Genomic DNA, 12559 nt, shown 5'->3' on the forward strand with positions numbered 1-12559 from the left:
ACAATACATTATGAACGATGTTTTATTTCATACCTCGTCGTATAATAGATAATTAATTCCAAATTTTAAATCTAAAACGCGTTAATTGAAAAAAAAAAAATAGATGAAACATGAGGAACGAGTGTCGAACGAACAAATGTGTCTGCGCCGTGACCGTTGGAGCCGCATGTACCTACGTGATTTATTATTATTCATGTTTTGATTAAAGGTTTATTTCACAATGTCGGGATAAATTCCAAATAAGCTTTTTATTGGTAGTATAAACACTATCGTTGCGTTTCACGTCTGTCAGATCTATGCGTCATGGAACCCGAAGTTTCTAATTCGGTACTTTTATCTTCTGAATAATTTGTGTTCCATAGCTATTTGGTACTTTATCCATACATTGTGTAACAGACCCTAAATCCATATAGATTAGTGACTGCATTATATATCTATATGTTTAAGGTAAAAAAATAAATTGGATCCAGGACACACGATACATGTCCGACCGGAACATTTAGTAGGTTTCGGCGCATTCCGTATTGATCCATATAGCTTTAGGGGTAAAAGCTTCAATTAACGGAACAGTAAAAAGTGTAAAAACCTTATCCAGGATATTTTCTATAAAAGCTGAAAATTTCCCAATCTAATTTTCATCTTTTAGTAATTAGTCATGCATTGTGTAACTAGCTGCCCACTGAAGTATTTCCGAACCAATTCGACTTAGGGTCCTTCCAGAAAGGAGCGCACCAATTCTTAAAAGGCCGGCATCGCACTCGCGGGCCCTCTGGCATTGAGAGTATCTATGGGCGGCGGTATCACTTAACATCAGGTGAAACTCCTGCCCGTAAAGTAATCTACATGCAGGAGACTACTACTACTATAGACTATGGTGGTGCTTCATAAATTATAGAATATTATGATTTGCAAAAAATAAAAAAAAGACTTAAAGACGCCACTTCACAAACCAGGGCTTGTTAAATGAATCAAACGGTTGGGCTTAGTCCATAAAATAAGTGCTTAACTTATTCTATTTATCTTAACTTATCTATATTAGTTTGAGATTCTAAAACTTCTTGATTCTTCTTGATTCTAAAACTGTTACAGATTGCTAAGGACATTCAATATTGCTTGTCATTCAATATCTAGTACATGAGCGAGGCTTTAAGTGTGTGGAATAATGCTTTTATGTAAACTGATCATGTATTTTAAATCAAATATGTTTGTTTTGGTGTGTCTCGCTGTCTATTTCTTTATTTGAAAATAATTCATACAATCATAAGAACAATAACTATATTAGATCATTTATCATTTTATTACACAAAATACTTTGGTTTATTAAAAGATATTACAATCTTAATTTACGTTACGACGCAATACTTAATGTGCTACTACTTATACAATATAATTTTATTTACATATGTGTATGTATTCATAAAGTCCTTCTGAATAAAATGTATCGTATAATAATTTCAGAAGGGTTTTTACATACATGTCCTTTAAAGATTGATACAAATGAATATAATATAAACATAGTTATCACTTTGCGTTGTGCAGTCAAGTATTTATGTACAGTATTTAATAAGATTTGACTGTTTTTTTTAAGCAGAGAAACGATAACAAATATTTTAATTTAAAAACATGTGTCTGTATACTCTATGTATTCTTTTTATACTTAGATTAAGTGTGTAAAACGAGTAGACACATTAATTTTTAAATATATTTATAATAAAGAATACGCATAAGAAACACAATTTAATTCTTTTAATGCTGATTATCGGTTTTCGGAAAATAAATCAGGCGCACTTATAATTCATTCTTAAGAAATTATTTTTTCTGTAAGGATAAATGTTTATGAAAATATATTATAAAGGCTTGCGTATAGTTATATGTTTAATTTATACAACTGCAGTTAATTGTTATGTTTCATAAGTACATAACTATATAAAACTCGTTTCTCCGCAAATTAAATATATAAATAACAATAGTATTAAATGCAACAAGCACTAACATTATGTTTATATACAAGATGTTATTTCTTCAACATAAGAAGAGGGAAATATGCCGAAGGAACCATTAAGATCCCCACTCCACCAGACGCTATCTTGTTTTTCGTAAATGTTTATAATATCACCTGCAAAAGATATTTTTGTCATAAAGCACAGAATCTCTATAGTGTCAAACTATAATGTCACACACGCAGACGTGTCAAAACATAATTAATAACAGAGGCATAATATTTCACTTGAGAAAATCTAATACTTAAATAATTGAGTACACTTTTCTGCTCACTTTTTTAGTCTATGTTTTTGAAATTTACGTTTCAATCCATCAATAAGATTTAATCTTAGTTATATTTTATTTCTTACCTGGTGCTAATGTAAGTTCGTCGTTTAATCTTGCCTCATATGTATAAAGTGCTCTACACTTTCCAATAAACTTTTGAGGAGTTACATCAGTGCCGTCATTTTTGTCTAAGCAATTTAAATCTGTTGAACTATCGCTCTGCGACGAGAATTCATCTGTAACAAAAAATAAATGGATTAAAAAAAATCTTAATAGATTTAAAGCGATTCAATGCCCCCTTCGTTTGAACTTTGAACAATAATTTCAATCGTTTAAATTAATTTAATTAATTCTTAAAGAAAATCAAAATCCTGAAGCAGATATTAATTCTCCGAAAAAATTTGATTCTTCGATCTTAGAAATAATTACATATTTGCCTTTAATCAGCGGCGTGACGTAAGTTAGGAAGAGAATAAGTCATATTTTTTTTAATTTTTTAAATTTAATTATTTTTTAATCTTTTACGAAACATGGAAATTACCGAAATCGCTATCATGTTGGTTAGATAGACCATCGCCCGCGCCGCGTTCACTCCAATCCAGTGGACTATCAGGTGGCGGTGGCGCTTCAGGAGTTGGAGGAGGCTTGGCAGTTGGTGAGGGGAGTTCCGAACTTATGGGTGTGGTAGGAGCACTCTTGTGTTCAGTGTTCTTCCTAAACGATAGGTGTTCTATCCTTAGTTTGCTAGAAGCGCGACTCATTATCGAATCTCTTCTTTCTCTCTCCTCACCTCCATTAACACTCTTCGAAAGGGCTGTGTAATTTGGTTGGAGATTTTTGTTCACCTCGTTTTGATAATCAGTTTGAAGCCATGGCGGCACCTGAGAAAAGCACGTCAAAATTAGAAGATGAATCACATGTTCAAAAAAGTTATATAAGCATTTTAATTTGATTTAAAAAATTGCCAAGGCGTATAGCCTTGGCAATTTTTTAAATTTTTTCAGAGTAATCAGAGTATATCTATGTGCCCGATTAAAACCGACTGTAGAATAATTTTCATTATTCTCTTACTAGCGTTTTCGTGCATATTTAATGTGTCATTATAATAATACGACAATTTTACGTACTCAAAAGTCAATAGACTATTAGTATTTATTTGTACTTAGAACAATGGAACATTCATATTAGAAGCCATAAATTAAACGTACGAGGTACTTTAAAACATATTCTACATATGCTCAGGGGTTTATAGGTTCAAATCTCATTATTGCCCCAGTTTCTACAATCTGAATATTACTTACTTTAAGTATGCTCTGTTGTAATCCCTGCTTGTCTCTTATAACTTGTATGTGTGCTGCCAAGGGATGTTGAACTGCAGTCCGATTGTCTATTTCACTTAACGTTGACGTAATTTTGTATCTTATTGCCTCTAAGTATGTAAGCATTGCTCTCATCTGTAAATATACAAGTTACATTTTCAATAATAATTACGCAATTATATAATCAAACATTGTTGGAATTACGCAAAATGCATAGCCAGTAAGTTGTTATTTGCACTTGAAAATATTGCAAGCATTATTAACTAATGTGCACCTAATTAATTTTTAAATATTTCGCAATAATTTTGGTGTTATTTGTGTCGGTAAAGTACAATGAAAATCTTATATAACAGTCATTATCAAGTTTCGCATTAACGTGATTCATTCGTTTATTATACCTTGTGTATATTGAAACAATGATAACTTACGTGGTATAATTTATCAGCAACATTTTGCTGGGAATCGTCATTACCAAACGTTGGTGTCTGTTTCATCGCCATGGATAGTTTTTCAAGACCTTGCATTGATTTTCGTTCTCTTTCGATATCTTGTTTCACCAGTTGCAGTATTTTCAGTAATGCCTATAAGACGCAAATTTTAATATTGATCTTTCATATTTTTTTTTATAGAACAGGTGGCGATCGGGCAGGAGCACGTGATGTTAAGAGATTCGCTCGTGGACACTATCAATGTCAAGGGCTTGCAAGCTTTTTAAGAAATGGTACGCTCTTTTCTTGAATGACCCTAAGTCGAATATGGACTTTGACCTTTATGATCTATTAACCACATAAATGAAGTTGGAAAGTTATCATGCGAGTAGTGACAGTCTATTATTAGCCATATAAACTTAGGACAATGTACTGACATTGCCGTAATTTCAAGGGTAATTACATAACAGTGATGCGTACTTGTTTACGACGTTCTCGATTCATTGCCAATGTTGTGTGCTCGCAGTAAAAGTCGGGTAGCAATTGCTCACTAGCGCCGGCGGGTGCAGAGCGAACGCCTCGTACCACTCTCATATCCAGATTAGCGTTAGCATTCTTTATTGGTCCCACTAAAGTATTCGTTGCCTGGGAAAATGTTACACAATCAGATTTGAACGGCCATTTAAGTTTCTCCTAATTACGCTGATATAACACTCACCTCAGCTAATTGTGGCGGAACCGCAGCCGTCAGCCTAAGATAACAATCTGCTGAGCTCTTTAACTGCGCGAGTCTCTCTTCTTCGAGAGATTCTAGCATACCTGCCCCCTTCACGACACTCGTCTCCCATTCTAGTCTAAAGAGTCATATAATTAGAATATTACAATTTCAAAAAATAGTTAACAGATTTAATCGTTTAATGAGATACCTTGCTCTTTCTGCTTGTACACAAACATTATAATACTCCGCTTCAGTCTTTTTCACGGCGTCTTCAGTCTTCCGTTTTTTGACTTGCAGTTTGGCTGCATCTCGTTCGGTCGCTGAATTAGAGAGTCGTTCAGCTCGAGCAGCGCTGAGGATAGAATGCGGAATGTGGCCCATACTTGAACTGCGTGAAATGCGGCTGTGAACAGATAAAAAATAAACATCTGGCCTCATCGCCCCGATGGCAACAATCGCATAGCTTGCATATTATTATCGCGTAGCTAATCGCAGAGCAAATCGAAGGATCCTTCAGAATCGACAGAGACATATGATATTGTAAGCTAGATGAATAAAAATAAAGATATCGCATGTCTCGACGATTTTTTACAATATCAATGCGAACCTAATCTCGAGAGAAGAATCTTGGAGTTTCTCGTTTTCTCTTGCGGCGGCATGAGACTGCCTCTTTGATTTTACTTCTGCTGATCTCCAATCAGATAGGCTACGAGTTGTTTTATCCACGTTGCCTTCGATCTGAAAAAAATAGCATTATTTAGCCTTTATATGTTCTAGTTGTAACGCAGGCATTTACACTTGTATATATATATATATATACATACCTTTTTTCTTAATTTTAATTGATTATCCATTACATTTTTCATCGGTTTGACTAGTTCTTCTGATAGTGCACTGGAGTAATTCCTGTAAAGAATTAAAAAAATTAATACTTGAATACGAAGACTAATCAGTGCATATCATTATGTAAATACCTATGTATTTCGGCTCGTTTCTCCATTTCCATTGCGACATGTTTCCACGCATCTGCACAAGAACCTACACTCTCCTTGCACGCTTTGCTTAACTTCGTACCGAGTTTTGTTAAGCATTTTGAATAATAATTCTCAGCTTCAACCCTGTAACATATTATTCCATAACTAGCTTTCTTCGATATGCGTTATCGTAAAAAGATTGCGGAAGAGCTAATAACAAATATAACCGCCATGGCGTAACGACTAAGTTTTTATGGATGTTACATAGCTGCGGTTGTGTAAAGTACAAAATGTTAATATCTTATCTAAGGTTATTGTGTTGATAGAGTTGAAGTCTCTGAGTTATTTATGTTCTCTATTGGCCCACTTGGCTTTACCACGCGACGATCTATTTCTAAATCTGTGATCATTGCCGTAACGTTAATACAAATAATATTGGTCTTTAATATATTATATCCACCGCGTTATTTACAAATAAATATTATAACTTAAAAACTTTAAACAAACAAATTGTTGATTAATAATCCTAATTCGATTTTACATAATTGACAATTACGGTAAGTTTTTTAGTACTTAATTACTTGTATGAAGGCGGTTTATTAAACGTTTGTATAACTATTTAAGTAATTGTAACACGCTATATGCAAGGTCGTTAGAAACCTTTAAATAGCAAAACTAGTTGACTACACGGACTCGTCTACATAAAACAAATAATAGATTTCGAAGTGATCTATTGAATATTATTCAGCCGAAGAGGTTTTTATGATTGGCTGTAGGCTCTAATACACGGTACTGGTTTAAATTATTAAAATATTTTTCGGTAGTCCATTTATTGAGGTAGACAATATAACATAATACTGCTATTGAAAATGAATATTGTTGTTATAACATTTGATATTGCCATGTTATATTAAACATGATAAAAACGAATACGAATAATTTTGGAGAAATTGTTCGTAACGTCATTTGATTATAAAAAATATATTGGGATATGAATTATGTATATGTATGATGTTTTAGTTCTCGCTGTTGAGCTGAAGTCAGACAGCTCAGATCGGGCTGTTTTTGAAAGCTAAGCGGGATTGGGTTTTTTCCTACCACTAGCGCAAGGGCGTCACCTGCGAGACTCGGACCCCTACTTGGGGACGGATGATCACTGGAGAGAACGAAGTACGTAGGCAGGACCACGCCTTGCTCGTTAAAAGCGGCGGTTACCCTTATCTGATTTCGCGACAATAATAGTGGTTTTACGTATGACAAAAATAATTTAAGAAATACTGAATTATTTTATACAAAGCTAAACTATATTTATTATTATAATATTATTATAGATATTGTGTGGTATATACACTTATGTAGTATTTCCATCGACTATGTCCCAAAACAAAAAAAAAATATTTTTAATTTTTCTTTAAACATGATTTTCTCCTAATTTACTCTTATGGGGCTAAAAAAAAGTTAATAGACACTTATCTAGCTTGATATGGCAGTTTCGCGCTTATCAATATTACTGAAAAGCTCTCGAAACATTGTTAATATAAATTGTGTAATAAATACGATTTAAAGATTTTTTATCTTAACTAGTAGTACTCGCGTGTTTCAAGGAAAACATAAGATTAAATAAACTATCATTGTTAAGTGATTAACGAAACGTTTAGCTAGAAAACAACACGGCATTGTTCTTAGATAGTTTTGTTTCTAGAAAGCGAAAATAGTTGTGTCGATAACTATCAGTAATCAGAATTTTATAAAATTAACATCTTGGTCGCGTACTGCTTCTTGTCTTTCAAAGGGCTGAATTCGACCTTGCAAACAAAGTTATGTATAAAATCATAAATATGCAGTGAGAATGTGATTTCCATATTGTATTAACAAAATATACTTTTTACAATGATATCTATGTTTTGATTATTAAAAGATAAGTATGTCCCGTATCGCAGTAAGGGCAAATGACAGCTTACCTATGTTTCATTGATTATTATTGGTCTTTATAAGCACTTTGTATGAATACCGTAGCAGTACGTGCATTGTAAAATGTTTCAATAGCATGCTTTAAATTCTTAATTAGGAATCGGGCCAATACGTAAGTCTGTTAAAATACGCATATCTCGGATACGATTGGCTCATCATCGATACGACTTATTGCAGCTTATAATGATGGGCAAAATTCAAGAGATGATGTGGTTTTGGAAGGTCCGGCATCATATCCGTGATCCGCCGAAGAACACAACTTGCGCAAGATATTTGGAAATTGAAGTTGTTTACAGCCGAGTTTTAGTAATAAAGTGACACCTGAAGAGGAAGATTCTTCATCAAGGAGCAAGTGTTAGTTGTTATACCTGAACCTCCTCACGCACACGCTATTTTAGATGATAAAATTATGATTCCATATACCATATGATTCCATATACCATATGTTTTCAAGACTTAATAGACAAGATAGAATTGGTTAGCAAGCGGCCTTCTAACAAGGTCGGTTCAAAACTTTATATTAGGACCTTCCACATGAAATTGGCATTTTGTCGTACTGGCCATTTGAACCTCAAATATCACCATTTTAGTTACGAATTACAAATTTAATTTTTTACAGCATGTGCATGTGATTGACTTGTGCATTTGTTTTTCAAAAACCATGATTCATTTTATATACCCGTTTTATTTTTCTTTGCGTTACTCTGTTTTAAGATAAACAAAAAATATGAAATATACGCGATATTTACGAGAACGACTTCCATCGTGGTACATGTGCTTCAGAAACGGCTCGAAAAATTGGTAGGTAATAAAGAATAATTTGGCGATAGAAAACTAAAAATCTTTCGAAACGAAGATTATCGTTTTAATTACAACCAGTTATTCCCGACATGTCAACCAAACAGCCATTACTTTAGTATTTCTATCTTATATAATCTTTTATCTACAATAAAATTGTTTACCTTTCTTGCAAAATCGATGCCAACTCTTTGCTGAAATCACTACCTTGCTTCACGTACCGTCGTAACTCGTCAAATCCGTTTTGAGCCTGTAAAAATAACACATAGATTAATCGGTCACATAATTGAAATAAACTAAATGCACTAATATTTTTATATCACAATTGTACCCGAAACGAGATGCGATATTGCATCCACATTACACCATTTTAGCAGGTCATCCCGAAAATCAAACTTATAAACTTTAATTATTTGTCAAATAATTAATATATACAGCCAAGCAGTTTTGAACTTATCCTACAAACCCTTTACACGAAACTGCATGTAACAAATAATTGTATTTATTTCTTGTAAGCGCATTGTAATCGCGTGCAATTAATTCTCTAGCTAATTACACCACTTGATCTCCTTTTGTCTTGTGTTTTTATCGATTTCTTTTCATTAATATCCAACTAGTAATTTGTTTATCACTAACCTACTTTTGTAAGTTTTTAATTCATAGTTTTCTTAATACAATAAAGTAATAATTTGCGTAATGAAGAAGATAGCGATAGAGATATCGTAAAAACATTTTCTTTTACCACGAGAGGAAGAAGAGAGTGGCACACTATACGACTTGGCTACTGTTTTTGTTCTCTTAAAAGGTAGCGAATGTGCGCTTTATGCCTGACACGTCGTTTATTTTTGCCTAAGACAACCAGTCTATCAAGTGTTAATCAAAATTTAAAAAAAAATCGGTGTAAGCCTTTATGTTTGTTGACCTGGCTGTTAGATATAAGGTCGTTCATAATAAAATAATCTTTCTTATAAGAAATAAATTTAATTTTAATTCCAATCATCTAAAATTATAACAGTTCTATTGTGTATTGGTGTTATGGTGTAACTGAGAATACACTAAAATTGAATATCTCTAGGAAGAAAACCAAGAAAAACTAGGAGGTTTCTCTAAATCAATGTCTCGTAGTAATCGCTTGATTAAATAATTTAAGTCAATGAAATTTACACAAAGACCATCTATCTAATAGAATTAATTATTAAAATCTAAAACACAAGTGAAACCGAAACAGGAAACATAAAAATAGTTTATATACTCTTTAAATATAATATGTAGCATTTCCCCACTGGTGATTAATTATTCAAGTCACAGGCCTTTTTAAGTGCTGGTCACGCGCCACGAGCAACACATCGATGGATTAAAAATGACACTAGCATTTTATTAGTTAAAGTAGACTTTCTTTAAAGCGTATAAAATCTAACAGGCCACGATTTGAAGTACTTCTACTTTAGCTTTGACTCTATAATCGGGAATACAATACGCGAGAAACACAAATATATGTAAATAACAGTCGTATAGTGAATGTCAAATTTCTTTCTTGCAAATAATTAAAGTCGTCTAAAAAAATATAAGTCTTCACTTGCAGTAATTTTTATGAATAGGTTGTGCGTTAAAAATACAGGCCTTATTATATAATAAGGTTGACAAGTGGTTTCAATCATTAAACTACTCTAAGAAATCAAACATAAGTGCCTTTATAACGGAATTAATACCTAATCAACAGTTTTCTCGCGATCTTGTCTAGCAAAAAGGCTGTATTCCCTTACTTTGTGAAGTCGTTTCATAACAGTACAAGTATAGCACGTTTTTAATGGAGCAAAATGAAGGCGGTCTGAAAAGCAAGTGCGCGCAGTCGGAACGAGATTTCTACTTTTTCTAGTCAGCTTAGATTTCAATTGACTATTTACTTTGTACTTGGACCTTTCTAGAAACTAAATACAGTGTAATTTTAACCAAGACTGTATAATGCACGCCTTCATTCAGTCCCCAATGGAATAAATACTAAACGGAGCATAGGATAATCTATATTTTTAATAACAAAAAAGGATATTTTTCAGATTCGACATTTAGGTCTATGACATTCCGGTTTTCTCATGATGTTTTCATTTCCAAAAGATCAAACGCGGATATAAAGGGAATATTCCTCGGTGACCAGCAAACGTGTACATATGACCCTAGAGTAGTGAGTCGAATACTTAGTCACTATTGTGGGATCTACATTAGTACTCTGTAGCTTCCTATAGCGATTGCATTGCTGACATGAATTCTGAATATAATGCTAAGTTGTATTAAGGATTGTTTTACAATGTAATTTAAGGGGTCTCTTAAAATAAAATATGTGGTGAATAGTTTTATAATCCATCAAGTTAATGTCAAATTAAATATGTATATCTCAATATCTAAAAATATATCATAGCTATTAAGATTAGGTAATTAGTTAATGAACAGCAGGCAGCAAGGAGCAGTGAAGTAAATTTTCCCATTTACAACGGACTAATAAAAATCTTAAAGATAAACGTATTATGACTAAATTACTAAGTTACTGATACTGAACGACTGTGAGTACTAGCCGCTCTCCCTTCTATAAATATATTTATAACTACTTATATTTTGTTTGGTCTTCCAATTATTTTGATAGTATCTCAAACTTTCACTAAAGCTAATGATCACGACATTATAGATATGGGTTAATATTTTAACAATAGCATTGTCTTATTGTAGCTCCCGATTTTAATCGCAAAATTAGAATATTTATTAAATAAACGGTACCGGTCTACTGACTAGACAAGCCAACTCTTCAATGTATTTTCTATTTCAATGGTTGAGAGACCATAAAGTGTAATATAAAACCATATGCATAGGTATGTTGAAATATTATTATTTACATTTCATAGGTTAGCCAAGAAAAATATGTGAAATATTACACTGAAATGTCGTCGACGGCATTATAACTTATATATATAGAACCTAGAAGCAGGTAAACGTATATCTAAACAACGACCACGTGGCGTTTTACCACACTTTTACTGAGATTTCGGCTTAATCCAATAGCCTATTTTCTGAATACTTTCACTATCTAGTCCGGCGATTCGTATTATCTCGAGAACAATCATTTTAATTGTTTCTCTCATTACGTCAACAATGCATCATAAAGTGATGTAAACTCTTACGGGTACACTATTATAATACTCAGCTTTCTTTGATTCTTACGTATTACGAATAATAAAAAACATCCATTAATGAAAAAAATTCCGAAAAAAATGGATTTGAATAGGTTATATTTGAATAATACTCAATAAGTAAAAGTTGTGCATAAATTATGAAAACATACTTTAACAATTTTACTTAAACTTCATTTAGTTTAAAAAGGTTTATCTTTATGAAATCCAAATGAAGTTGGTAAGATTATGTTGATGCAGACATTTACAAGATCATCCCCAACGGAGTCATCGTTTAAATGAACTAAAACGTGAACGAAAACCTTGAAATCCTTTAAATAATTATAAACCTTTGCTTTTTAATATTACAGTTTCAATTCTCTTGGACAGCAATCGGACAAATTTATTTACAATATAACCTTAAACAAATCAAACAGGGCTTCATTTTCAAAAGGACGTTTTACTTTCGGTAATAATAATTATCTATGATTATTATCATTGGTAATATGATAATAATGGGACATCAGGATTCTATAAGAACTACATTAAAGTTTTGTTTTGGACGAAGTAATCACAATACTTGTTTTGGTAATTTACCACCAGCAAATTTTTGAGTCAATCATTGTAATTATTATTTACCTGTACCGCAACAGAAATATAAGATAAGAGCTCTTAAATAATTCTTAACTTACACAGTAGTTGTCCTTGAACGCATGGTTATTCGAAGAGCGTAGATTAATCATATCTTCTATTGTATTCTGCCAGCGGTCCATGCCAGCAGCTATTTTGTTGGTGACGTTCTCCCTATTCATGGTATCCCCACCATCGTCTTCGTGTGAGGACGATGCATTACCAATACTCTCTTTGCTACTGGTACCACTGAAGGTCCTGAAAAAATACTAGTTTTAGATTTTTTAACAAAAAAAGG

General features: G+C 32.8%; 1 protein-coding gene across 2 annotated transcripts in view; it reads right to left on the reverse strand.

Moving 5' to 3' along the window:
- Positions 1-1261: 1261 nt before the first annotated feature.
- LOC110999730 (nostrin) overlaps positions 1262-12559 on the reverse strand; it is a 38317-nt gene continuing 27019 nt past the window's right edge. For both annotated transcript variants that reach the window (XM_045634133.1, XM_022268943.2), the window contains exons 2-14: positions 12324-12519; positions 8641-8726; positions 5708-5851; positions 5558-5639; positions 5341-5471; positions 4942-5136; positions 4734-4869; positions 4496-4660; positions 4016-4168; positions 3570-3722; positions 2810-3149; positions 2352-2504; positions 1262-2116 (exon numbers count right to left, since the gene is read on the reverse strand). In XM_045634133.1, the coding sequence (XP_045490089.1) occupies positions 2001-2116; positions 2352-2504; positions 2810-3149; positions 3570-3722; positions 4016-4168; positions 4496-4660; positions 4734-4869; positions 4942-5136; positions 5341-5471; positions 5558-5639; positions 5708-5851; positions 8641-8726; positions 12324-12443 (1974 nt within the window). In that variant the 5' untranslated portion in view covers positions 12444-12519 and the 3' untranslated portion in view covers positions 1262-2000. The remainder of the gene's footprint in view (positions 2117-2351; positions 2505-2809; positions 3150-3569; positions 3723-4015; positions 4169-4495; positions 4661-4733; positions 4870-4941; positions 5137-5340; positions 5472-5557; positions 5640-5707; positions 5852-8640; positions 8727-12323; positions 12520-12559) is intronic.

Source organism: Pieris rapae, chromosome Z, assembly GCF_905147795.1.
Source record: "Pieris rapae chromosome Z, ilPieRapa1.1, whole genome shotgun sequence".
Taxonomy (NCBI): domain Eukaryota; kingdom Metazoa; phylum Arthropoda; class Insecta; order Lepidoptera; family Pieridae; genus Pieris; species Pieris rapae.